Source organism: Microcaecilia unicolor, chromosome 5 (genome assembly GCF_901765095.1).
Source record: "Microcaecilia unicolor chromosome 5, aMicUni1.1, whole genome shotgun sequence".
Lineage (NCBI taxonomy): Eukaryota > Metazoa > Chordata > Amphibia > Gymnophiona > Siphonopidae > Microcaecilia > Microcaecilia unicolor.
Genome location: NC_044035.1, coordinates 57,874,352 through 57,901,609, shown reverse-complemented (window position 1 = coordinate 57,901,609; position 27,258 = coordinate 57,874,352). Strand labels below are relative to the sequence as shown.

The window sequence follows — 27,258 nt, the reverse complement described above, 5'->3', positions numbered from 1 at the left end:
ATAGTACATTTGCTTTTGGGTTATTTGGAAAAAGTTGGGGGGGGGAGTCCCATTTTTTTTCCATTAGCATGTTTAACACACCTACAATTAGCGCACGTGCTAACCATGTAGGCGCACTGTGAGCACTGAGCAGTGAACTCCTACTCTTCCCTTTTACTGCATTGGCGTCTGCCTCTGTGGTCCGTTGTAAGCCACATTGAGCCTGACACTGTTGGGAAACTGTGGGGTACAAATGAGATAGATAAATAAATAAATATTATAGGCACTTACATGGTTAACGTGCTTAAACAGTTAACGCACATTAACATGCCTATAACGCAGCTTAGTAAACAGGGCCCATAGCCAGCTAAGCGCTAATAGCACGAGATAGCCAGGTATCTCCTCTGAATATTAGCACATAGTAACTAACCGACTATCAAATGATATAGCTAGCTGTCCACAAATATTCAAGCACTGGCCGGCTAAGTGTAGCGGCCAAATTGGACTGCATAAATAGCAGTCCTGTCTTTGCTTGCTATTAACCAGCCAGAGCTGAATATTCACCTAGCCAATAAAGTTAGACCCGCCAACTCCCCCCCCCCCCCCCCCCAACAGATTATCAATTCCGGTTACCGGAAATGGCCCGACACTGAATATCCGGGCTAATATCGGGGGGGGGGGGGGGGGGAGGGGCGTGTATATAACAAGTTACTTGCAGCCCCTCAGAGGTCAGCCTGATTCATTTTGGTGCATGTCAATGCAATTCAATTTATGCAGGAATTAAGTGGAGTCTAAGAAAACTACAAACTGCACAAAACACGGCTGCCCGCCTTATATATAGATCGCCACATTACGTTAAAGTATCTCCTCTTCTTAAGGTTCTACATTGGTTACCTATAAATGAAAGAATTTCATTTAAGCTCTGTGTTCTTGTTCATCAGATACTTTATGGTATCTTATATGATAGATCTCATTAAATTATCACCACGAAATGCCACCTCATCTAGAAAATTATGGGAAAAATGCCTATTTCTAGAGAAAATTTCAGTTTAAAACTATGGGAAAAGGGTTTGTACACTATGGCAACTAGTTAATAATGCTTGCTTTTCTCTCTCTCTCTTTTTATTCTTCCCTTAATACTAAACTAGATCCTGCAGTGCCTGCTAGATTCTATCTGTTAATGCTGTGGTACAAAGTTTTTAAAACTAAGTAGAAAAGACTATGGAGATTAGTTGATAAAATTTGCTTTTTATATTTTTATTTTGCCTATCACTAACCTACAATTCCTTCTTTAAACCCCAATCTTTTAAGTTCCCAAAGCACAAACCAAAGTAGTGTTCACTTACCAGAGAAATGTCCTCTTCTCTCAGAACTTCTCAGAAAGGAATACATCTTTGCTGGTCCAGGCATTTGTCAGTGCCAGTGATAACTTCAGTTTTCTTTCTTGACCCACAGAAAGAGAGGACCGAGAGGCTGGTTATCTCCCCTCTAAACCAGCTGCTGACCATGTTTGCTGGACCTCATAAGCTGGTGCAAAAGCGCTTTGACAAGCTCTTGGATTTCCACAACTGCACTGAGCGAGCAGAGAAACTGAAGGACAGAAGAACCATGGAGGAGCTGCAGTCGGCACGGAATAACTACGAGGCCCTGAATGCCCAGCTACTGGACGAGCTGCCTAAATTCCACCAGTTTGCCAAGGAGCTGTTTGCTAATTGTGTTCAGAGCTATGCCGAGGCTCATTGCAGCTTTGTCAGGATTTCTTTGGAGGAGCTTCAACCCTTACTCTTGGTGAGTGCAGCTGAAGTGCTTTCTCACAACCAGAGAACTTTGATTCCTTACATTTTATCCTAGTACTGGGGGATAATAAAAATCAGAGCTCTTTCCAGGAGATGTGGTGAGGACACCTGTACACTGTGCTGTGGTTTAGAATAGAGGGGATTCTTCCAAAGAGAAAGGAGCTAAATACTGTAGAGTGCTCCAAAAATGGGCCAGCTCTGACATTTAGGACAGTATTTCATAGAAGGGTTTGGGTAATTTGTTGTTGCTGTTCAGTGCAATATCTTCCTACCAACAGGACTGGCTTAACCATTGGACCAGGTGAAGTGTTGGCAATTAAGGGCGCCAAAATACCCTACCCAGCCTCTGACCTCACCTGGTCTGCAGATTGATTAAGTCTTTTCTCCCCCCCCCCCCCCCACACCCTGTAGGTCCCACACTGCGCCCTCACCTCTCTCACTCTCCTGTGGTCTGGTAAAGTTTGTGTTGGTTGCCAACAACAGCAGCAGCAGCATGACAGGCTGTCTTCGGCCAGCCCTTGGGTCTTCCCTCTGTCACATCCTGCGTACTTCCTGTGGGCAGGACGCAGCAGAGGGAAGACCCAGGAGCTGGCCAAAGGCAGCTCTTTATGCTTCTGTTGCTGCCGGCAACAAACATAAACTTTACAGAATCACAGAGAGGTGAGGGAGCATTGCTGGACCCGCGGGAAGGAGAAAAAAGAGACTAGACTGGTGGGCAAGAGATGCCAGCCCAAGGGAAGTACAGATACCGTTAGCGAACCCTGAGGGGGTGGGGGGATGACGGAGGCGCCAGAAGTGATACGATGAATGGGGGGACACCACCAAAGCAAGTTGGCTCAGGTTGCTATTATCCCTTGACCTCCTGCCTACCAAGAATTGTCTGAGGCTCAGCTCTTCTTCCCTGTAGTCTACCAGAGAATTATTTTTACTGCATTGTTATCAAGTTGGTAAAACCAGGACTGTTTGAGCCTGTTCACCTTGACATGGAGCTTGAAGGTCACCTTAGAGAACGTGGGGAGTGGTAAAGGCGAGGAAAGCAGAGGGCTAGAAATTAGGAAAAGGGAATGGGACTTGATATACCACCTTTCTATGGTTACATTGAAAGCGGTTTACATAGTATATACAGGTGCTTATTCGTACCTGGGGCAATGGAGGGTTAAGTGATTTACCCAGAGTCACAAGGAGCCGCGGTGGGAATCAAACCCTGTTCCCCAGGATCAAAGTCCGCTGCACTAACCACTAGGCTACTCCTAAGTAGGGGATCTGGTGATACATTAAGTAGGCTTAACTTGGCAGAAGGGCTGAAAGGTCCTAATCTACTGATTGTACTTTGTGGTTTCGACTGTAGCTTCTGAGAGTTGCCGGCAGAGAAGGAAATCTGATCGCAGTGTTCCAGGAGGAGCACAGCCGAGTGCTGCAGCAGCTCCAGGGGTTTACCTTCTTCCCAGAGTCTCTTCCAACTGCCAAGAAACCCTTTGAGAGAAAGAGTGTGGAGTACCAGTCGGCTAGGAGACCCTTCTTGGGCCCTGTGAGTACCCTTTGGCAATATGAGTGCCTGATAATTAGTAATTGGAGGGAGAGAAAGGACATCCAAGTACTGAAGAATTTACCTTTTCATTGTAATGCTAGTAAAGGTATACTGTGCTTAGAGATATGGCATTGAGACAACTGGTCAGCTCCCAGAGAATTACAGTGGGTGATAGGGGAAGTGTTTACATTGAATAGAGATGAAAGGTCCACTGTATGTATCCATTTTCAGCTGTCTCTGGTGCCCCCTAGTGCTGATTGAAAGGAATGCAGAAAAGATTTTTGTCACCCAGTGATGGAATCTTTCATTGTCCCAACATGGCCTCACCTAGGATCAGCACCAAAACTCAACAAGTGACAGATGTTCAGAAGATAAACCAGGCCTGGGGTAGAAAGGTGTCTTCACCAATGCCAGTAACTGTTGCAGACCCCCCAGATGATTCTTCATCTTGTGTGTTATTCTCAGATTTCACACCTGCAGGCTTGCTGCACTCACATCTTACCGAGGTTCTGTGTTAATTTACAGCCCAGCTACACGCTGCAGTCAGATGATCATCGGAGTATCCTCCTGGCCAGGTACCCACCCGAGAAACTCTGCCAGGCAGATCGCAATTTCAATGCCGCTCAAGACCTGGATGTTTCCCTGCTGGAGGGAGACCTTGTTGGTGTGATCAAACTGCAGGACCCGATGGGAAGTCAGAATCGCTGGCTGATTGACAATGGAGGTAATGAATCTTGTTGGTCAGAAATGGGTCCTTGAGAACTTTGTGCCCTTGAAGTGTCTCTACTGGTATTAATAAAAGGCTTTTTTCTAAATATCCTTGACTTACTAATTGAAGCCCCAGTAACTAAAAATATTCTTATGTCTCTGCTCAGTGAATATTATTTTGACCTAGTTTCTTCCTTAAGCCACTTCTTGTCCCTGTTTTGCATGTTTTTTCACTCTGTCCCATCTTTAGGGGTCCCACTGATTTGTCCCCTGCCTTCCATTAACCCTCACCCATGAACAGGATTACCTGCTTCATAATCTGACTTCACCAGTAACTGTATTTCTCCTCTCGGTAGCTGTGTCTGTACAGTTAGAGGGAAAAACACCTTTTGATGGTTTTTCCATATCAAGTTTCTCTATAATAAGCCAGTTGGTTCACCTCTACTCTCTTTTGTTGGTGTTAGGTTCCCCTACAAACAAACATTCTCCTTTTGGTTTTTATCTCCTGTATAATTAGGGGGCAATTTTATAACTTACTACTACTAATCATTTCTGTAGTGCTCCTAGATGTACCCAGCACTGTACACATTATATGCAGGTACTTTCTCTGTCCCTAGAGGGCTCACAATCTAAGTTTTTTGTACCTGGTTCAGTGGAGGGTTAAGTGACTTGCCCAGGGTCACAAGAAGCTGCAGAGGGAATTGAACCCAATTCCCCAGGATCTCAGTTCGCTGCAGTAACTATTAGGCTACTCCTCCACTTGGCGCCAAGATGAAGGTGCAACAATAGGGGGGTCCTTAGTGCTAATTCTATAACAGCAATTAGGCAAAAGCCATATTGACACGTCCAAATCTAGGGGCACCCAGTTATGACAGCTCAAAGGCTGGTGTACGTTGACCGCCTAAGTACGCCATGCAGCATGCACAAATGATAGTGTTCTGTAAGTCGGGGCGGACTGACCATTTGGGCAACCGGGCAGTGCCTGAGGGCCCAGAGGCTCTGCCCGGATACCCACTGCACACTTCAGCCCTTTGTACTGCTGGTGATCTAGTGGCCTCTGTGGGGGGGGGGGGGGGACATGTTCTTTCCTGCTAATTGTGCTGCTGCTATTCCCCCTGCCCAGCACTGCTGTACTTTAAAAATGGAGGCTGAGACTCCCTGCAGAAGTCTTGCAAGACTGTCGAGACCCGCGAGACTACTGCGGGAAGTCTCAGCCGCCATTTTGAAAACATGGTGATGCCGGTGGGTGGGGGAATAGCAAGCAGGAAAGAACATGCTCCACCCCCCCCCCCCCCCCCCCCCCCCCCCCGAAGAGTCCACGCCTGGTCCGGGGGCCCAGACTGTCAATCCGCCTCTGCTGTAAGTGACTCATGGCCTGCCCATGCTCCTCCCACATGTGCTGTTCCCTCAACCATGTTGCTAAGCAACTTTGGCATGTACCTTATAGAACTGCACTGGCACTTATGTGCATAAATGCCAGTTTATTGGTGCCTGTGATGTGAGTGAAAAAAGCAGTCTATAAACTATGGGCCCAATCTTCAGACTGCGGGAAGTAGCCGGACTCCCTCTTGCAATCGGCGCTGAGCCTGGATAGTTAATGCCGAGCCATTGCTGGCATTGGATATCTGGGTGGTTTTTTGGGCTGGTTTAAATTTAATCAGCCAAGCCAATATTCAGCACTAGCTGGTTAAGTTTAAAACGGCCAAAGATATTCCAGTTATTTTGGTGGCCTTATTTGGCCGCTAAACTTAGCCAGCAATGCACTGAATGTCGGTGGATAGCCGGTTAAATCACGTGATATAACCGGCTAACTGCTAAGCACTATCTGTCAATATTCAGCGGGAGGTAGCCGTTTCTCTCCTGCTGAATATCTCCGGATAGCCGGTTAAGTATATGCGCACTTGGCATCTCATAGCTGGTGTGAAGTTATAGAATGAGGGGCTAGTTTGCTTTCTCTAAAGTGAATACTTTTCTCTTTTTCACAGTCACAAAAGGCTTTGTGTACAGCTCCTTCCTAAAACCCTACAACCCTCGCTGCAGTCATTCCGATGCCTCCACCGGCAGCCACTCCTCCAACGAGTCGGGGTATGGCGGGTCCTCCCCCAATTTCTCAAGGCAAAACAGCAACAGCACTTTGACATTTAATCCCAACAACTCATCTGTGAGCTTCATCTCAGGATCCTCTCAGAAATCCAATCAAGATTTTTCATCTTTATCGGCCACTAGCCCTACAGATTCGTTTGCCTCTCTAAAATCAGATTCGCCCATAGCGGTTGACTCTTCCAAACAAGGCAAGGAGATGAACTCTCTCTCACAAACAAGGAATCCAACTGATTCACTAGAGAAAACAGACATTACTGATTCAGTCCCGACAACGAATCACGCGCGTTCTTATCGTCACAGCCAATCAGAGACTGGGAGTAGTTCCACCCTGCGAAGGAACGGGGAAAAGGGACGGAACAGGAATCACGCCAGAGCGCCTAACCAGACTGAGCCTTTCCCAGTGTGTGAACAAGACAGCAGTGAATCAACAGGAAGCCAGGTAAATTCAGGGCATCCAACATACACCCAACTGCTCTGCCTCCCTACAGGAGCTTGAGCAGTGAAATACCAGTAGCTTTAAGCTGGGAATGCTTGGATGATGCTTATCAAGTATTTTAAATCCAAGGAAGGTATTGATCAAAAAGTTCATGCTGTAATGGGGGAACTTTTAAAATGGACCTTTGATGGCTTGGAATGCCTGTTAAATAAGTTAAAAGCTGTATGGGATGGGAGGGGGAGTTAAATGTTATAGACAGAACAGCATAAGAACATGAGAGTAGTCATACTGGGTCAGACCAATGGTCCTTCTAGCTCAGGATCTTGTTTTCCAAACAGTGGCCAAGCCAGGCCATGTTTCTTATTAATCAGAGTCCTGCTGGCTTAAGAGCCCTTAACTTGACAGGAAGTGCTAAAATGATTTTCCATATTTGTCTTCAATGCTTAAATAGTACCTTGTGAGCAGGGGTGGACTCCAGCAGAGCAAAGTGGGGTGCTTTTTTACCAAGGCCTTGCCTAAACTGCAGAACTCAGCAAACTGGAGCTTGTATTCAAAAACCAGCTTCTTATGTAATTACAAATACCTTAAAGAGCATGTTTCCTTTTCTAAGTAGGCTTAATTCATATTATAAGATAGCCATGTTTATGTTTAATAAGGCTCTTAATTTCATTGAGGCCTGCTGATGGTGTGAAAGTAGTGACTGACCATCTTTTATCAGAATGGAGAGACAGATTCAGACCTGTGATTGATTGTTTTCAAAATACTTTCAGATCCTCAGCGTTGAATATTAAAGTAAAAAGATGGTGCCTTTATTTAAGAATTTGAGGTATATACATGCACACCTCTGCACAACTTCTACATGCTGGCTTCCCTCTCTACTCACTGATTTTTTCACGTTCTTTCTCTCACATACTGTTTTACCATTTTTTCACCATTTTCTACTCCCTATACCCTCCTCCTCAGGCACTCAGGGCTTTCTTTTGAGCTTTACTGGAGGGAACAGAGTATGTGTTCTACATGTAAATTCATAGGGCCACAGAAAGAAATCAAGAACCCTATGAATTTTCAGATATGACGTTCTCTTTTTGTTTCTCACTGCCCATTTTTGTGTAGAGGTTGTATTTTTTTTTTACTCCTGTACAGTCCTTTGTTTTTATTCTCCTCCCCTCTTCTCCAGATATAATGCCTAAGCAATTGCTGGAGGGGTGCGAGATATACCATCAGAGCTGCTCGCTGGCAGCAGAGACCACTGCGGAAGCAGAATTCATCCTCCTCAGGCCCAAACACACCCCCTCCAGGCCCAGCTGTTCTCCCACTGGTGGAGGCCCCAACCCATACAGTGTTAAAGCCTGAAGTCAAACAGTTTTAGTCATTTTTCTGCCTTAGTGATTGTGTAAGATTGGCCAACTGAAGCTCTGAATAGAGCTAGCATAAATTTATAGTCTTAAATATCCTTTGCCTTACACATTCTCCTTTCTGCTCTCACATGTTCCCACGAGCTGCTCCTGACCCTGTCATCATGCATTGGAATGTATAAAATGATTCTTTTCTTTCAGTTCCACACTGGCTGAAATGTTGTTCGCAGATGGGATCTGCTATTCCATTTTCTATGGGGTGTGGCATTGTTTCTTATTATTCACATGCCAAGGCATCACATTTCTAAATAACATTGTAATCCAGCGTCATTAATAGGGAAATTAAGTATATAATTAAGTATAGACATGTGATAGGGCATGCTTTGACTGGCCACAGCCCACCTGGTGCTTTGTGATGCCTGTGGCTGAGTTCTTCACGTATTAACCAGTTTGTGAAGTGGTGTATAAAAACATAAGAATTTCCACACTGGTGCAGACCAAAGGTCCTTCAAACCCAGTATCCTGTTTCCAACAGTGACACACCCAAGTCCTGACAGGATCCCCAAAAAAGTGGCCAGATTCAATGCTATTTACTCTCATGGATAAGGTGTGGCCTTCACCAGGTTTATCTTAATAATGCTTTATGAACTTTTCCTCCAGGAACGTGTCCAAACTTTTTCTAAATACATTAACTGCTTTTACCACTGGCTCCAGCAATGAGTTCCAGAACTTAACTATACTTTGAGTGAAAACATTTTTTTTTTAATGTTTGTTTTTATGTGTATTACTATGCAGTTTCACAGAGTGTCCCCTAGTCTTTGTACTTTTTGTAACATCTAAGTCACATTTGCCTGTTCCACGCCACTCAGAATTTTATCGACCTCTATCATATGTCCCCTCAGCCATTTCTTCTCCAAGATGAAGAGCCCTAACCTCTTTAACCTTTCCTCATATGATAGAGCTCTTGTCCCCTTAATCATTTTTGTCACCCTTCTCTGTACCTTTTCTAATTCCAAAAAATCCACGAGTTGAAAACTGACTTAATTTGAAGGGAAATGGTCTCAAAGAGCTCCAAGATCAAAGATAATCTCACGAAGCTTAAACAGACCCAATGGTCTTCTCATCATCATTGGCCAAAAAACCCTATAATGCCACAGATCTGAATCTTCTTCTGATGTATATGGTCAAAAAATATTCTAAGTGATATTGTAGACAAAGATCACTGCTGAGACACAATGCGACAGTGATTTAGTAAATGTAGATCACTGCTAGAACATAATGCAGTATCCAAAGTACACAATTCTTCTTATCTTTATGAAGTGGTGCTCAATGGATTGGTGCTCTAGGCTGTGCGGTCCTTCACTTCCAGCCCCGAATGTCAGATAGGTCAGTGCCAGGCAGACTTCTACGGGCTAATCTTGAAAAGGACAAATCAAGATTATACTATGAGTTTATCTTGTTGGGTATGCTGGATGGTGTACCCTTATCTGCCGTCATCTACTGTGTCACTATGCCATTTTAGTGCCTATTTGTAGAATACTGCTTAGGCACCCAAATGATATTTTCACTGGTAAACATACACTTAGGTGCATGTCAGACATTTAAACAGTTGGTTCATATGTTTATGTTTATTAAAATGTAATATACCACTTTACTACAAAACAAAGTGGTTTATGTAAGTGATATGTTATCTGGATAACGTTTGGCCCTATCCTGGCACACTGTCTAAGACCTTGCCAGGTCTGTATCATTTTTGGCTGTACTGTAAAAAGTCACTCATTCAGAGTGACAGGAATTTGAAAATAAAGGACTTCTCTGTGCAATGTTATAAATTAATCATAGACGTCCTTTGGAATATTGATCCAGCAGAGGTGGCCACTGCACAAGCTTTTCCAGGTGTTTTGTCAAATAGTTCAGGGCCTGAGGTTAGCTATCTCCACTGAATACTGTATTAAGAGCAATGATAGGTGCCTCCCTAACCCCATCATGGCATATGGAATTAAACCCTTGCAAAAGGGGGATTGGAAGTAATTCATATTTGGGCCAAAACGGAATTGTTTGGTGATTTTGTTAAATAGTTGGTAAAAAAAAAAAAAAAAAAAGCAATAATGTGACGTGCATCGTGCTGCACTTAACTCTCATGAGGGGAGGGGGAATTCTGTAAAAGTACGTGGTAGCATTTATGTATCAGTTATGTGCAGAAATCATTAGAATAAGGGTAAGAGGGTGAGGCAAAAAAAAGTAACCCCTTACAGGTTTTTTTTGCAGTTTTCTAAGCAACTGCTTTGAATTTCAACGAGAAATTTTATGTACTTTATTTAGTTATCGTGCTTACATATTACTATTAAACAATATTTAATTATTTTTAAGCTATGTTGATCTTACTGACATTTTAGCATTACTACCTATTAGTTTTTGTAGGCAAAAAATGTTCACGCTAAAACACAGTAAAAGACCTTCATTCAAACCATACAATTAACAATGTGTCAGAATTTTGCAGTCACTGTGAATGCTCAGTATCCACCTCCAGCTTTAACACAGGCTTTCAGTCGCTTTGGGAAGTTCTTAATGCCCTTGTGGCTAGTTGTCCCAGATCATCTGCTGGCACCTTGCCCATGATTTCCATTCCAATCCGAAAAGCTTTTAAAGAAATTATCTGTAAATTATCATATTATCAAATGCAAATTATTCAAATTCAGATTATTGTTTACAAAAGTCACTGTGAAGTCGTTAACAGTAAGCTGGTACCCTGGTGTATTTTTTCAAATGAAGGTAGGTTTACAGTGGAAACATTTTTGAACATGCAAAAATCATTGGGTGGCCACGCTAAAAAGTCTGTAACTTAAGATAATCTCATTACACTTGGCGCATATACGTAGATAGTAACAAAAAATAAAGCTGTAAAATTTCACGTTGAAGTTCCAAGCAGTTGCTGAGAAAACAGCAAAAAACTCTAGGTGGGGGGGGTTGGTTGGTTGGTTGGTTTTTTTTTTTTTCTTTTTCTTTTTGCCTCACCCTGTATATGTGCATGTGTGAGCACAATGCCAAACAATCCCACCCTCTAAAAAAGCGAATATCTTAAGGTGGGTCTACAGAAAAGCAGAGTCTGGGTGGGACTTGCAGTTCCACGCATAATTTATAGAGTGCTGCAGATTACTCATCTGTCTTCAGCATTTATGTCGGCTCTTTCACTGGCATAAGACTTCTTAAAGCCATGGACTTCTTAAAGGACACGTGCAACGGTAGCATTACTTTACGCACGCCATCCAGGTCAGTGGCTCAACTGGCTGTCAGCACTTCAGCCATGGAACTACTTGCTTGCAAGTTTCCTCAACAATCTTAATCAATAGAAATAAAACAAAATAAAACATGGAAAAGAAAAGAAGATGATACCTTTTGTATTGGACATAACTTAATACATTTCTTGATTAGCTTTCGAAGGTTGCCCTTCTTCGCCAGATCGGAAATAAGCAAATGTTGGTAGATGACAGTATATATGAGTGAAACATGAAAGCATTTCAGTGACAGTCTAACAGGATGGGGTGGATAAGTGAGAGTCAGGGAGACAGGAAGGTGACAGAGCAGTGTTGTTCTTCCCAATGTGCAACTTTGAAGTCAGAATGATCAACTATTTTGACACCCACCAGACAGGACTTAACAAAGATCTGGGTTTTGTAGCCCATTATAAAGCATAAAATTGTATTGCTTTGTAAATTGTATTGCTCTGTCATCTTCCTTGGTGTCTGTCTGTCTTTGCACTTATATAAGTAAACATAATTAGCCAGCAGCTAGCTAAAGAGTTTTGAAAATTGTCCCGTATTGAGTAGCTATATTTAGCTGCCTTAAAGATGGGCATTTCTGGAGGCAGGGAGAAGGGACCAGCACACACGTTAAAGTTGTGCATAGTTCATCCACCAATGTACTCGGAGCAAGATACTTTTGTACTGGAGTAACTTTTGCCAGTTTTCAGAGAGAGGTTGCTTTGTTGCTGGGCCTCCCAATGGAAATGGCCCCCATAGTTCTCTTTATGTGGACTGTAATCAATGTGAAAAATGCCAGTATTAAACCACTTGGAAGATTCAGTTGACTGGGCCTTCTGGTTTCTAGAAGCCTGAATAAAACCTGAGAGAACCTGACCTATGGAAAAGCCTCCAAGAAGCCAAGAGGAGTGACCTAATGGTTAGTGCAAACTGGGTTCAGTTCCCACTGCAGCTTCTTGTGGTTCTGGGCAAATCACTTAACCCTCCATTGCCCCAGGTACAAAATAAGTACCTAAATATAATATGTAAACCGCTTTGATTGTAACCATAGAAAGGCAGTATATCAAATCCCATCCCCTTTCCCTAAATGCGTAGCAAATGCATGAGACTCTCAAAAGCCTCCATACAGAGCAAAGAAATTGTTGCACTTTTAATCGATATTCTACAGAGTGCACCATTGTGACACTCAGGCCCCAGGCTGCAGGGGAGGAGGAAGTGACACAAGGTGTCACTTCTTGTGGTTTTAGATTATTGAAGATGGAAGAGGGTGTGTTTCAGCAGCAGGAATGAAAGGGAGATGGTGAGAGAGGATCAGGAAGAAGGTGCTTTATTTAGGGAGTGTGTGAGTAACATAATTGAAAAGATGCAGGCTGTGAGGGGATCACAGGGGATGTGGGTGAGAATGAGGGACTGAAAGGGTTTGGGGTTTGAGAAAGTGGGCGCTCCTTCCTTCGCCTTGTACTGGATCCCCATTTGCTCTGCTCACCTCCCCCATCGCCACCACCTCCTTCTATCTCCTGTTCTCTGAGATTCTTCCTTCATTTCCCTTTTCCCAGCTCTGTCTTTCTATCCTTTCCCTGACCTATCTCTCAACTAGAATCCCTTTTCCCCAAATAAATTATCTAGACACCCAAGAAATGTCAGCACATGACTTAACTTTATAACATTTATTAATGTGTACTTCTGTGTATGTGTGCCACAGAATTTGAGACCCTTTGTTGCAGAATTTGTAACTCTTTTCCTGCAGGATTTACCCTCGAGCTGCCACAGGGGTAGAGACAGACTATAGAGCATCTCTCCAGGAGAGTCTGTTGAATGTCACTTTTGTCTTGCCACAGTATTGAAATAACTAGCATTGTGAGGCATTAAGTACACTAGTAATTCTTCCCCTGTTCCTGTGCTTCTCCTTTGCAGGTTTATTACGCCGTTTACCCATTCGTGGCCCGCTGCACAAATGAACTCAGTGTCTCAGCCAATCAGAGACTCAAGATTCTAGAGTTTGAAGATGTGACTGGAAATAAAGAATGGTGGTTGGTTGAAGTGGATGGAAGGCGGGGCTATGTTCCATCCAATTACATCCGAAAGACGGAATACACGTGACCTGGCAGTGCTTGCAAATGAACAAATACACACCAGCGTCTTTAGCCAAGTGTTGAACAAACTTTGGTGCCTTATTTTCATTTGGACTTAATTAAATGTTTGAGGCCCTTAAAGTATTTCTTATGCTGCTGAAATGACTTGAAAGGTTTGTTTTTTTTAAAATTTAGAAGTATTTCAGTGTTTAAAATAGCCTCATTCCCGTCATCTCTTGCAACTCTCTGATCCTTTACCATGTAAAGAATGTAGAGGGAAGGAGAGTGTTAACTTAATATCCTCTGTTGGGCTTGTGTGACCAGACTCCCCTAGCCTGGTGGGAAGCAGACTTACAGCAGCCATGGACTTCTTAAAGGACACGTGTAATGGTAGCATTACTTCACGCACGCCATCCAGGTCAGTGGCTCAACTGGCTGTCAGCGCTTCAGCCATGGAACTACTTGCTTGCAAGTTTCCTCAGCAATCTTGAAAGAGGTCCCACCTAGAACAAATTTCCCTCCAGAATCTCTCATGACGGTTTCAGGGTCTTCTGATTTGCTTGAATGTTAACCCTCATTTGAAATATGTCCTTGGTTTAATCTGAATTGCCTTTTTGAAATGAATGTAATTTTTCTTTGGTAAAGGTAGGAACATAAATTTCAAACCTGCAGTGTGCCATGGTAAATTCTGCTCCAAGTTCTCAGCAGAGCCATGCCCAGTGCTGTGATCAAGATAGGGAACACAAAAGGCATCTGTTGGGAGAGGAAAATCATCTTCATTCTGAGGAATGTCACCTAGAGATGCAACCCCCTTGATCTATGCCTCCAAAAGGACCAGCTCCAATGTTCAAAACAAAAAAAGAGATCTGTCTCCATAGCCTGGGACACTACAGAAAAGCTTTTCTTCTCACTTCAAGTTTGGTCTATTTTCAAATTTCGCAGTGTGGGCAAGTTAAATATGTTTTCAACTGAATGCCAGTTTGATGTTCCTCTGTGCTTATACTTATTTTGTGCATGTGTATTTTTTTTTTTTAATCACTTCTGTACAGTATTAAAAGCAATAAGTCTACTGCTATAAATTAGTTTTTCCAAACTTTCTCAGAGGCCAAGCAGCCAAGAAAAGCCTGTATGAAACCAAAGATCCTTTGACCTAAAATGAAGCACAGTAGTCCCTGAGCTGGAGAAGTAGAAGCTGGACAACGTGCCCACTGGAATAGGGGTATTTCTCCTGCTCCTATAGGAGACAACATAAATCACTGCACAGCCAGCTGCTAGCAAAGACGCAGGAACACCCTACGCCATGTTCAGTGCAGCTGTTGGGATTCAGGCACCACATTGAATGATTAGACATTCAACATCCTGTCATTGTTGGCCGCTCAGACAGCGATTCAACTTTAACTGCTCTAATGAGCACTCTTAAGTTTTTTGGACTTTGCTGTGTTTTATGTTTTATTATTTTTTTTGGAAGTTATTTTTTTACAGGATATATAAGCTTTCTTAAAAAGAAATTTAATCAGAGTAGGACTTTTTATTGTTAATTTAATGTGTGTATACCAGTGGTTCCCAAACCTGGTCCTGGAGGCACCCCAGCCAGTCAGGTTTTCAGGATGTCCACAATGAATATTCATGAGAGAGATTTGCATGCACTACCTCCACTGCATGCAAAGCTCTCTCATGAATATTCATTGTGGATATCCTGAAAACCTGACTGGCTGGGGTGCCTCCAGGACCAGGTTTGGGAACCACTGGTGTTATACAGTACAGGGGTTGGTCTCTGTTAGAAAAGTGAGTGAGGAAATAGTGCCAACTTTGTTCCTCCTGTTTGCATGTCACCACATTCAGGAGTTGACGTGCATAGCATTTCCTACTTATGGAAACATCATCCAAGCAAATAAGACACTAGCAACTTGGAAGACTAGTCCAATACATCAGAGACATGAAGACTAGCAATTATCTGTTCAGCTTGGATCTATCAAAGCCCAGATTTGAGTAAGAGCTAGTGGTGGTCTGGGGTCTGTTTTAAACCAAGCCAGCCAAAGGTGGGTATCCTATGTGCGCTTCAACTGACAATTCAGAACAAGTGAAATTCGAACAGATCTTGACTTGAATAATGTAGTGAGGCTACTGGAGCCTGCTGGTGTTGAATAGACTTAATTTGATAACATCCTTCTGGTGTCCAGGACTGTAGCATAACTAGCATACACTTCTTCCCCAAGTAGCCCAAAATTAGAACTGGGGGAAGGGGGAAGAGAAGGATGTGAAGGCCTCTGCAACATTTCCAAAGTCAAACCCGAACAATCAGCTAATGGTGAGTTGTCTTGATTCTCTTCATTAGAATTTCCAACACAATACTGAATTTGTTGCTGCATTAACCATTGTTATTTCTTGTTTTGCTTTGTACACCACTTAGAATTGTAGACAGGAGGTATAGAAATATTTTTAAATAAAAGAAAGAAAAAAAATACAAAATAGACTTTAAAGTATTTTTATATAGAAAGTGAGCAGGAGCTGTGTAATCACAGAAGACTAAACCAGGGCTTGAATTTCTTTAATCTGGGTCATGTCAATAATATGCAGTGAATTTATTTAAAAACAGCAGTGGAACCTGAACTGGTTTGTGTAACCACTGATGTAAAAACAAAGAAAATCCCAGGTAACAGTCAACTCACTATAACAAAAACCACAGTAAATATGTAGAAAGGTGAATGACAGACCATCAGAAATCATCATGAGCAAAAAGAGCAGGTTAACAAATCTTGCAAATCCCTCCGAGGCTCTATATTTTAATCCTCAGCCCATCAATATTAAATCCAGTATTATTGTCTATAAGTATGTATAAAATATCACTTCTGTAAAAGTGTTCACTATTGCCTTTGTGCTAAACTGAAAAAAAAAGGGGTAAACTTTAGCTGAATGTTGTAGCTTCATCCCAAGCCTACCCTCCAGTCTGGATTTTTAAGATACCAGTGATAAATATGCATGAGATGGATTTGTATAGGCTGAAGACCCTGTCTATGCAAATTTACCTCATGCATATTCATTGGAGTGGAGGAGTGGCCTAGTGGTTAGGGTGGTGGACTCTGGTCCTGAGGAACTGAGTTCGATTCCCACTTCAGGCACAGGCAGCTTCTTGTGACTCTGGGCAAGTCACTTAACCCTCCATTGCCCCATGTAAGCCGCATTGAGCCTGCCATGAGTGGGAAAGCGCGGGGTACAAATGTAACAACAACATGGAATGTTGCTACTATTGGAGATTCTACATGGAATGTTGCTATTCCACTAGCTGAAACCACTAAAGTCTCCACACTACAAAATCTTTGGTAAATATAATCACGCTTTTCACAAATCCAAAGATAAGAACTGTGTGTGTGCAAACAGCTATTCTATAAAATAATTCTATTATATTTTTAATTTTTAGGTTTTTATTTATATATATATTTTTACATTTTTTAGGAGCCCTCGGAAAATACCACTTTAAGGCAACTTCATTGTTTTTTGCCTGGTGGCATAGTCTCTCTTCATTGGGTCTTCCCTTTATGTGACTATTTATAAATGCGGCGTGCACAGACTGTTGGGAATTCAAAGCGGGCCATTCTAACCCGAGTCCCTGATGAAAGCAGTGAAACCCGCGGCGTCGGGCGCAATTTTAGGGGAAGCCTAACTGGACTCCAACAGCAAGTGATATGTAGTGGCATTTAAGATAAGTTCAAGTTTTTCATTTTATTTATTTTTCATTCAGAGCACGTATATATTTTGAGCACTTTGTAGTGAATGTTTGCAACAGCATTTATAAATAGTCACATAAAGGGAAGACCCAATGAAGAGAGACTATGCCACCAGGCAAAAAACAATGAAGTTGCCTTAAAGTGGTATTTTCCGAGGGCTCCTAAAAAATGTAAAAATATATATATAAATAAAAACCTAAAAATTAAAAATATAATAGAATTATTTTATAGAATAGCTGTTTGCACACACACAGTTCTTATCTTTGGAGCTATTCCACTAGCAACATTCCATGTAGAAGGCTGCGCAGGCTTCTGTTTCTGTGAGTCTGACGTCCTGCACGTACGTGCAGGACGTCAGACTCACAGAAGCAGAAGCCTGCGCGGCCACATTGATGATCTGCAAGGGCCAGGCACAGGCAGCTCCTTGTGACTCTGGGCAAGTCACTTAACCCTCCATTGCCCCATGTAAGAAGCATTGAGCCTGCCATGAGTGGGAAAGCGCGGGGTACAAATGTAACAACAACATGGAATGTTGCTACTATTGGAGATTCTACATGGAATGTTGCTATTCCACTAGCAACATTCCATGTAGAAAGCTGCGCAGGCTTCTGTTTCTGTGAGTCTGATGTCCTGCACGTACGTGCAGGACGTCAGACTCACAGAAGCAGAAGCCTGCGCGGCCACATTGATGATCTGCAAGGGCCAGGCACAGGCAGCTCCTTGTGACTCTGGGCAAGTCACTTAACCCTCCATTGCCCCAGGTACAAATAAGTACCTGTATATGTAAGCCGCATTGAGCCTGCCATGAGTGGGAAAGCACGGGGTACAAATGTAACAAAAAAATAAAAAAATAAATTGTGGCTGTCAAAAAATAGACTGGCTAAGTGTGCCTGAGCACTGAGTTGGGAAACACAGTTTTACCACTGTAAAGGGTGAGTGGCCCAGCTTTCTTTTCTTCCCCTGTGTCATTGGGGGGACAGGAGTGAGCTGACTCCATGAAACCTGCACATTTATCTTTCCTTTCTAATTACTGTCACAATATACAGTGTTGCATTGCTCATACCTTATGATTACATTGTTGTAATGAAAAGTACTTCATACGTTTATATTTCATTTTTCAAAGCCCTTGTTTGCATATTTCCCTCACTCATTTCAGATAAAAATACATGAGAGGTTCCATAGTGTGTGCACCTGTAGCTGGGGGGGGGGGGGGGGGGGGGGTGTTATTCCCAGGGGCGTGTTTAGTGTGGAATGAAAAAATAATATGCTTGGATTGCATTTCAAACCTACATGATTTTCGTCAGAAATTTGGCACTGGCACTTTATACTTTTCACTTTCAAATCCTTTGCACACTGTGGGGAATTTTCAAACTGCCTACCCAAGTATATAGAGCAGCCCTTAAAAAAAACAATGAACACATTTTCTATTCAAGAATAAGGAATGGTCATGCAACAATGTTCATTTTTGGACTTCTTCCTAATTTTCTTTCCTTTTTGGCTCATTTATTAATAAAAATGTTTAATGTATGTTATTCAGCTTTGCACATGTTGATAGATTTACATCTGTTAAGTTGACTTTACACAAGCAAAATTGTTACAGTGCATTAATGGAACTGAGCCCCTCATTCTCTAACCTGGTGCTTAAAATTTCAAGCACATAACACACACAGCTGTTACAGTTAGGCACTAAGCAGTATCCTCAAGTTTAGTGCACATCTCTGCACATAAATGCAAAGGGAAAGGGAATGGGACTTGATATACCGCCTTTCCGTGTTTTTGTTTTTGCAACTATATTCAAAGCGGTTTACATGGTATATACAGGTACGTATTTGTACCTGGGGCAATGGAGGATTAAGTGACTTGCCCAGAGTTTCAGTGGGACTTGAAAACCCAGTTCCCCAGAATCAAAGTCCGCTGCACTAACCACTAGGCTACTCCAGGTGTTCACAGGTGGAGAGGCATGGGCTTGTCTAACATTTACACACATAAGTTACACCATACTGTATTTAGGCATGCACATTTACACCTGGCATAGACATGGATTAAGTGGGCGTGCCTAAACGGAGGTGCATGGATGCCAATTTATGCTGGTGTTCTATAACAGAATGTGAGTGCCCAGACGCCATTATAAAATTAGTGCTCACAGTTCTACATTTAGGCACCCAACTTGGGGCACCCAGTTATAGAATTGTACCCTAACCCTCGGATTCTACATAGGCCACCTAGCATTCAGCACCAAAATCCAAGCGTATTCTGTAACAACGCACATAACTTAATTGGCTTAACAAGCGAATCAGCATTCTTAATGGCACACATAGTAGAATATGGCCCAATTCGCCTAAATCTATGTGCCAGGATTTATGCCACGTTTTTGTTGGTGTAAATTGAGGCGTGTAATTTTAGGCACTGTGATATCAACTAAGCATATTCTCTATACCGCGCCTAAATATAGGCACCACTTACAGAATATGCTTAGGCAGAAATTTATTCAGCACATATTTTCTAGGTGCCATATAAAATTTCTCCCTAAATGCTTGCTACCAAATTGACATACCTCAAAGTAGGATGAGGTAGGCTGTCCAGATCTATGGATGTTACGCTTAGAATCTAGCCAAGGCCTCATACTTATTTCAGGAAGAGTTACTAATGAGAACTTTTAACTACTGCTGAAAAAGAGACATATTCATAGCCCAGGTCTTCCACTTCCCATATTGCAACCTGCAGATTTCAGCAAGACCAGCAAAGAGCCTGGGGTGGCAATCGATAATCTGCCAGCACAGGCTGAGAAATAAGCCCAGCACTTAACAAGTTCCTGAGACATCATAGTCGCTGGTTGTAAAAGGACCATTGACGTCCTTGTTATCTCCTTTCTTGCCCTTGTCGAAGTCATGGATCCAGAGAATGAAAGAAGGCGATGACCATGTTCTTTCTTAATCCCTGGAAAGCCGCCTTCCTAGAATTGGCTTCACAGCCGTACTGCACCATTATTTTGAGCTGAAGAATCATACAAAATGAAAGTACTATATGGTTCTGTGGTTTCTGAGCTCACAATGCCAGCATCCTTTGCCATGGAGGAGAAAGGTCCCTGCTGCTGGAGGAGTTTTTCAGGACTGTCAAATTCCACAACTTTTCCAGCATCTAGCACCATAACTCTGAAAACCAGAAAAATAAACAGTTTCAGATTTTGACGAGCAATTCTACTTTCCTGTCTAAAGGTAATGTCATCCTGGGTGTAAAATACAGAAGACTCTTTTCTACCCTCAGCCTGGTCTCACCTTTCTTGCAGTTCATCTGTTGCTCACCCCATTTTTTCAGTCCTCTGTTTTCTCATTTAAGGGTTTCTGTACGGTGGCTAACTGGAAACCCTTTCTAAAGTCCTATGATGACCTTCCTAGGTTTAACCCCTGCCCCTTTTTGAAAGATGATGGCTCTTTCACCTGCTGTAATCCATGACTGTGTGGAGTCGATGTGCAATAGTAAGAATCGTGCAGTTGGAGAACTCATTTCGGATCGTCATCTGAATCAAATTATCTGTTTCGAGATCCACTGCAGCTGTCGCCTCGTCTAGGATCAGGATCTTGGACTTCCGGAGCAGGGCCCGTGCAAGACACAGTAGCTGCCTCTGACCAACACTTCAAGTTAACCACAAACAGGAGTTATTGCCTTATCACAAGACCAGCAGCATCTACTTGAATATCTAGTGTAATCATTTTGGTTATTCTGACTTTACTTATCCTTCACCCAGTCTTTTCCTTTACCTGAGATTCTCGCCCCCCTCAGTCACTTCATGATGAAGCTTCTCTTGGAGACCCATGGTGTACTGTTTCAGGTGGGCCAATTCTAGTGCCTTCCAGATATCCTCATCAGAGTAATTGTTAAATGGATCCAAATTCATTCTCAAGGTCCCAGAGAACAACACTGGATCCTGCAGAAATCAATAGAAATGGCTTTAAAATATAGTGGGGGGGGGGGGGGGGAGTTGGTTATCTAGATATAGGCATAGGCAATAAAGGCCTTAAAGGTTTTGGACAAAACACAGCAAAGGATCCTGAATAAAGTGTCAATAGCCTTAGGATTCTATAAAAGCATGTTAAAAAGGGGAAATTTCTGGTAAGGGGTGGTTTCCCAAAGTATCAGGTGCTATCAGTGATGTAGCAACCCATATCTAAGACTGGGGGCAGAGTATAATAATGCCATAGGGTACAGGATGTACCTAAGGAGTAAACTCCAGAGACTGAAGAATAATTGGGAGCTTGTACCTGATATGGAGGAGTTCCAGGAAAGTAGTCTGCAACACATTGTCCCAAATCATTGGGATCAAGTGACCTGTGTGCAGATGACGGATACCAACCTAAGTATGTACTAAGGGCTTGATATAAAAAATAAAACTGAGCTCCTAAATTTGCACTCCATTTTCAACTGAAAATTCATCTTAAATTACAGACTTAAAAGTTCTGCTTAGAAATGTAGGCCTGCTAAACTCCTATCATCTTTGTTCCTACCCTAAATCTGCTTCTGTTGCCATTAACTTTTTATGCTCCTAAAATTGGGAATTCGTGAAATTTTGAGTTTAAAGATAGGCATTCAGCCCTAGTAAATTTTCAGAGAGGCCATTTTGGGAGCATAATGTTATAAGTTAGCATAAATCCTTTGACTATCAATCAGGAACTATGAGAAATGAGGACCCAAGGAAGGCTTTACCCTGAGTGTGCCCCCCACCCGACTCTTGCTCCCCTTCCTACCAAAGTCTTACTACTGGCACCACATTTATATTCTACTTTTTTACCTGCACCATTGAGCTCCTCTGTAAGTTTGAGTCATATGTTGGTCAAACTCTTTCATTGTTCTCATAATATTAAGAGAGCAGTGTAGGATATTGGCAAAATGAGCAGTTCAAACTTGCTGAAAGTCATGCGATACCAGAAGAGAACAGAACAGCTGTTCCAGACATGGCATTAGTCCAAGAATAGAAACAGCAGACTAAACCAACCAGTGACTAGAAATATGTCTTTATTTGAAGGAGCAACCTTTGAAAATGGTGTGTATCACAACTGTCCTGCCATTCAGTTGTTGTAATTATGCCTACATCAGGGGCACAGTCAAACATTCTGATATTAGGACACTTTGTACTTTAAAAGCGAACACTCTGTACATCAGAGGTTTCCTGTACTGGGTTCCCAGAGCCCAATATGAATTGCTTCACAAACTGTGAAAAAAAAGTTGTGTTGGTAAAACATTTTCCACTGCAGCTGTTCCTGATGCCTTCAAACATACTGTGATTACACCACTCCTCAAAAACCCTACACTGGACCCTACTTGCCTTTCCAACTATCATCCCATCTCCCTTCTCCCTTTTGCATCCAAGCTACTTGAACTTGCTGTTCACCACCACTAACTCAACTTTCGTAATCCACTACAATCTGGCTTTTGTCCTCTACATTCTACAGAATCAACCCTCCAGTGTCCTGTTCCTGGCCAGATCCAAGGGCCTTTACTGAATCCTTATCCTCCTTGACTTATCTGCTGCTTTTGACATGGTTGATCACCACCTACTCCTTGATACACTGTCCTCGCTTGGATTTTGGGGCTCTGCTCTAACTTGGTTTTCTTCTCTCCCCAATCGCTCTTTTAGTGTATTCTCTAGTGGATCCTCCTCCACTGCTATCCCACTATCAGTCAGCGTACCTCAGGGCTCTATCTTTTGACTTCTTCTCAGTCTTATGTATTTGTTGCTTTGGTGCTCTGATCTCCTCTCATGGTTTTCACTTCTCTATGCCAAAAATTTCCCCAGGAATTTAGGCCTGATTGTCTGAAATTGTCTCGATGTCCCACTGTCATCTGAAACTAAATATGGCGGCAAAGACTGAGCTTCCTATCCCCCTCCCCTTTCTGTACTTATGTGGATAATACTGTCATCCTCCCTGTCTCTTCAGCTCATAAACTTAGGGTCATCGTTGACTTCTCTCTCTCTCGTTCACTGCACATATGCAACAGACTGCTAAAACATGTTTCTTTTTCTAAAGCATTATGAAAATCTCTCCCTTCCTTTCTGAAAACACTACTAAAAATCCTTATCCATGCTCTCATCACCTCCCACTTAGGTTACTGCAATCTGCTTCTCACTCTCTCCCCTTCAATCTGTTCAAAATTCTGCTGCATGACTTATCTTCCAGTGATGCTACACTCACATAACCTCTCTTCACAAGTCATTCCATTGGCTTACCATCTATTTCTGTTTATAATTCAAGCTTCCCTTACTGATTTACAAGAGTAGTCATGCTGTGGTTTCTCAGCATCTCTCTCTATGCCCCTCCTAGGAATGCCATTCGTTGGGTAAGACACTTTTATTTGTACCTCTGTCCACTACTGTCGAAAGACTGTGCTCCTTCCATCATGCTGTGACGTATGCCTGAAATAGATTTCCTGAGCCAATATGCCATGCTCCATCTCTGGTCCTATTCAAATCTGGCTATAAATTCATCTTTTGAGGCTGCTTTTAACTAACTTCTTATTCACTTGTTTAAGACCAAATGGTTTAACCATTTCCATAATAAATGAAACTCCTTCATCTCTTATTTGGCCTTCTTTTCTGTCTTGAATAAAATGCAAGCTCTGTTGAGCAGGGAGTGTCTCTTATATGTTTAGATCTAGTACCACTATAGAAATGATAAGTAGTACTAATAGTCAGTACTTGGACGGGAAACTAACCAGAATGATTAGGTACCATAAAGCACTTTCTATCCAGACCCATTATTGAGAGAAGATCATCACAGCTGAGGGGTTAAGAGAGCACATATGGCAAGAAAGAGGGAACAAACGTCTGTCGCTCACTTGGCCAGTGTCATGATTCTACTTGCTAGATCCATTAGATCAGGATTGGGCAACCATGGTCCTTGAGGACTGCAACCCAGTTGGGGTTTCCAAGATTTTGACAATGAATATATACATGAGATCTATTCACATACAATGGAAGCAGTACATGCAAATCAATCTCATGCATATTCATTGTGGAAATCTTGAAAACTGAACTGGATTGTGACCCCCGATGTTGCCATTGTGGGTTCTGTCACAATGTCTAGTGCTAACTTTTATACAAAGTTCATCAAATATATGTTTTAGCAGCTAGTCTCCCTTTATACTGATACCTGGGACAACAGATACGTCTTTGACTTATGGTTTAAAGAAGGATGCAAGTCACAATCTAATTTTCATATCTGCTTAATGCAATTCCTAATTTAAAGTGCAAGGATGTGTAGAGATAGCTGCGTACAACTCAAATAGGCCAATTCTGTGACTGCATGTGTGTAATTACATGCACTATATGCACATACTTGCCAAAATAAGTGGCACTTACATGCATATGTACACTATGCGCTGTTCAATAAGATAGCATGCAAGTGCATTAGTGTGTAACTGCAAGAAGGGTGTACATGTGAGTGGTGCATGGGAATGTCTGTACATTCCATATGTAACTCAGAATACTATACATTACATGCATATCATGTAATGCTTAGGCATGAACATTTATACCTGCCATTGACTTGGCGTTAACTGTTTGCTCCTAACCTTATGCGTGTCAATGATGACTTAGACTAGTGTTCTATAACAGTATCTTGGCACACAGATGCTGTTATCAACTGGCATTCAGCATGGCACATCTTCCTCGAGGTGCCCAGTTATAGAATTACCCTCAAGAGGAACAGATTTAACAGATGTTGTATTACAGTAGCATTGTAAAGATAATTAATCATATCAAAGTTTAATATAACAAACTGCTCAAGTAAGTAAGATTGTTGATGAAAAAAGGCATGAATAGGAGGCTGAATTACAATCAATGAGACTCATAAAAACAATAGGTCTCACATTGTACTGTTCTTTTCTTCCACTCTATGAAGCTTAAATTGGGTTTGAAACAGGTTAAGAGTTGTCTGATGACATCTCTAAGAAAGGTAAAGGATGAGTACTGGAAAGAATGCTCATAGTCTCTACATGTGCAAAGAATGCAGACAGGAAGCAATGCCCTCACCTGGGGTATGATGGTCAGTCTTTGCCTCAGGTCATGGAGGCCAATGGTTGAAATGTCCACACCGTCAATCACAATCTTCCCTCCTGCAGCTTCAATGATCCGAAAAATGCAGTTTGTGAGGGAGGATTTTCCAGCACCAGTTCTGCCCACAATGCCCACCTGGAGAAATGAATTACCCAAAAACTGAGCCATGTATCAATGGGGCAGTGCTTTTTAGGGCTGGGATTAGACAACGGCCATCAAAACAGAAGAAGAATCCCAGCAAGAAGTGGCACTCTCAGAGTTTATTGAAGAAAGGTTCAAGTACAGGACTTAATACGGAGCAAGCCAAACAAAAAGGTCAATGGGAAAACCATGTTGGTTTGGTTAGATGACGACACAACTTTCAGAAATAGAATTACTTTTCATTAGCTTTTTTGTTTGGCTTGCTACAATCATAGCGTTCTATGATTCTGACATAAGCTGGTTCTGCTGTACTCAAGCTTCTGCAATCTTAAGTTACCTATTATTTGACTCCTGAAGCAGGCAGTCATTCGCTGAAACATGACGCCATGTCAAGTCCTATACTCAAACCTTTCTTTAATAAACTCTGAGATTGCCCCTTCTCACTGGGACTCTTCATTTTGATGGCCATTGTCTAATCCCTACGTTATGATTTTTATATACACTTCTGTAGGGGTTCTTCCTTTCCCATTCTGGTTTTGTTTGTGCTCTTTTAGGGCACCGTTCATAATTGCTGTGTGATTCAGTAGCACCGATAGCCATCAGTCAACCAAAAGGCAACAACATCCAAAGAGGGTTCAGTTTGAGGAAGCTGAATCGTATGTTTGAATACCTGCTAAAATCAAGTACAAAGTACTTGTACATATGTACACACCGGCTACTCTGTGCAGCATCGTACATGAAAAACAGCTATGTGTGTAATCCACAGGTCTAGCTTTCTTCCCTGACCTAAACATGCCCCTTGGGAATGCTTACGTACAGTATGTGGCACAAAGTATGTTAGAACATTTTGAAAATCTACCTCATCTTTCTCCCAATCAATTATAGAGTTTTTTTCTATGTGCTTCTATTGAGAGCAATGTTTCCTCTAAGGAATGGTCTGGTGTGTGCGCATTTTTTTTTCGTGTGATCAGCAAGTTTTATAAAGCAACCATTTTTGAGCACCAGTATTAGCAATGCATTTCTGTATATAGAACAAAAAAAAAATTTGTGAGTAACCATGTAAAAATCTGTGCGTGGCGCTTCTAAAAATGTATGAACAATCGCTCATGAGCTCCACTTAGAGGGAACATTGATTGAGAGCTCCCCTTTAGTTTTTACACCTAGACTTAAGAGCATGATTTATCCATTTTATACCAACTACAGCTAGGCATTTTTTTTTACCTTTAATTATTGGCCCTTTAAATGAAACTGTAAATGAAGGCTTGAGCCATAGGATGCAGGGCTAAAATGTTCACAGATGGTGCTATTTCTGTACAAAGACTTTGGTTTGCTTTCTTGATTTAAAGGGCTAGTAACCTGTTCTTAGATTTATGAATAAAAAAAAAATCTTTGATCTGTCTAGAAATCTAACATCAGCGCACAGAAAGGAATCTGTCCCGGGACCGAGTGTGCAGCTTTGTATACGTTTCTACAAAATACCACCTACTGCACATTTCAGCAACCATGGAATATGTCAAAAGTGGCATGTTCAGCCCACGGAGCAACAGATACAATTAAACTGTAAACTTCAGCAATGTAAAAATAATAAACCTTAAACTTTCACGGCTTTTAATTTTAAGGCCCTGCTGCTGGGACTGTAAACGCTGTGAAGCAGAGGCACAGCTAGGTAGGTCACCAGGGGAGCGGCCGCTCCCCCAAACGGACTTCCGATGGCGACGGTGACTATTTTTCATGCGATCTGTCGCATTTAAAATATGCACAGGCGCAATCAGCAGTCTGCTCTCCGCTCCCCCTGCGCCCTCAAACTGGCTACGTTTCTGCTGTGGAAGCGGTATTCACAATTCCTGGGAAAGAAGGAGTCCTAATCACAACACCCATTAAGAGATAGATTCTCTATATGGTGCTGAAAAAAGGGCTATTCTATAAGTCATGCTTAAAGATAGGCGCGGTTTATAGAATAGCACTTCTGCCCGAGAATTGTGCCTAACTTTAGATGTGGTCATTTGCACTAACTGAAACATGGTGCAAATGTACACGCCTAAATTAGACGCTTATCCCTGTTATTCTATAATTTAACTAATTTTATTTATTTATTTATTTATTAG

At 42.1% G+C, this 27,258-nt stretch overlaps 3 protein-coding genes across 8 annotated transcripts in view; 1 reads left to right on the top strand and 2 right to left on the bottom strand.

The window, feature by feature from the left end:
- The window catches only part of DNMBP (dynamin binding protein), a 226,898-nt gene extending 212,052 nt beyond the window's left edge, over positions 1–14,846 (top strand). For all 6 annotated transcript variants that reach the window (XM_030202924.1, XM_030202923.1, XM_030202929.1 and 3 more), the window contains 5 exons: positions 1,435–1,767; positions 3,124–3,303; positions 3,829–4,027; positions 5,997–6,553; positions 13,080–14,846. In XM_030202924.1, the coding sequence (XP_030058784.1) occupies positions 1,435–1,767; positions 3,124–3,303; positions 3,829–4,027; positions 5,997–6,553; positions 13,080–13,265 (1,455 nt within the window). In that variant the 3' untranslated portion in view covers positions 13,266–14,846. The remainder of the gene's footprint in view (positions 1–1,434; positions 1,768–3,123; positions 3,304–3,828; positions 4,028–5,996; positions 6,554–13,079) is intronic.
- ALDH18A1 (aldehyde dehydrogenase 18 family member A1) overlaps positions 1–27,258 on the bottom strand; it is a 948,333-nt gene that overhangs the window by 710,280 nt on the left and 210,795 nt on the right. The gene's annotated exons all lie outside the window — the stretch shown is intronic.
- ABCC2 (ATP binding cassette subfamily C member 2) overlaps positions 19,408–27,258 on the bottom strand; it is a 143,184-nt gene continuing 135,333 nt past the window's right edge. Inside the window, exons 29-32 of the mRNA XM_030202930.1 lie at positions 24,989–25,147; positions 20,721–20,887; positions 20,400–20,594; positions 19,408–20,114 (exon numbers count right to left, since the gene is read on the bottom strand). Coding sequence (XP_030058790.1) covers positions 19,928–20,114; positions 20,400–20,594; positions 20,721–20,887; positions 24,989–25,147 — 708 coding nt within the window. The 3' untranslated portion in view covers positions 19,408–19,927. The remainder of the gene's footprint in view (positions 20,115–20,399; positions 20,595–20,720; positions 20,888–24,988; positions 25,148–27,258) is intronic.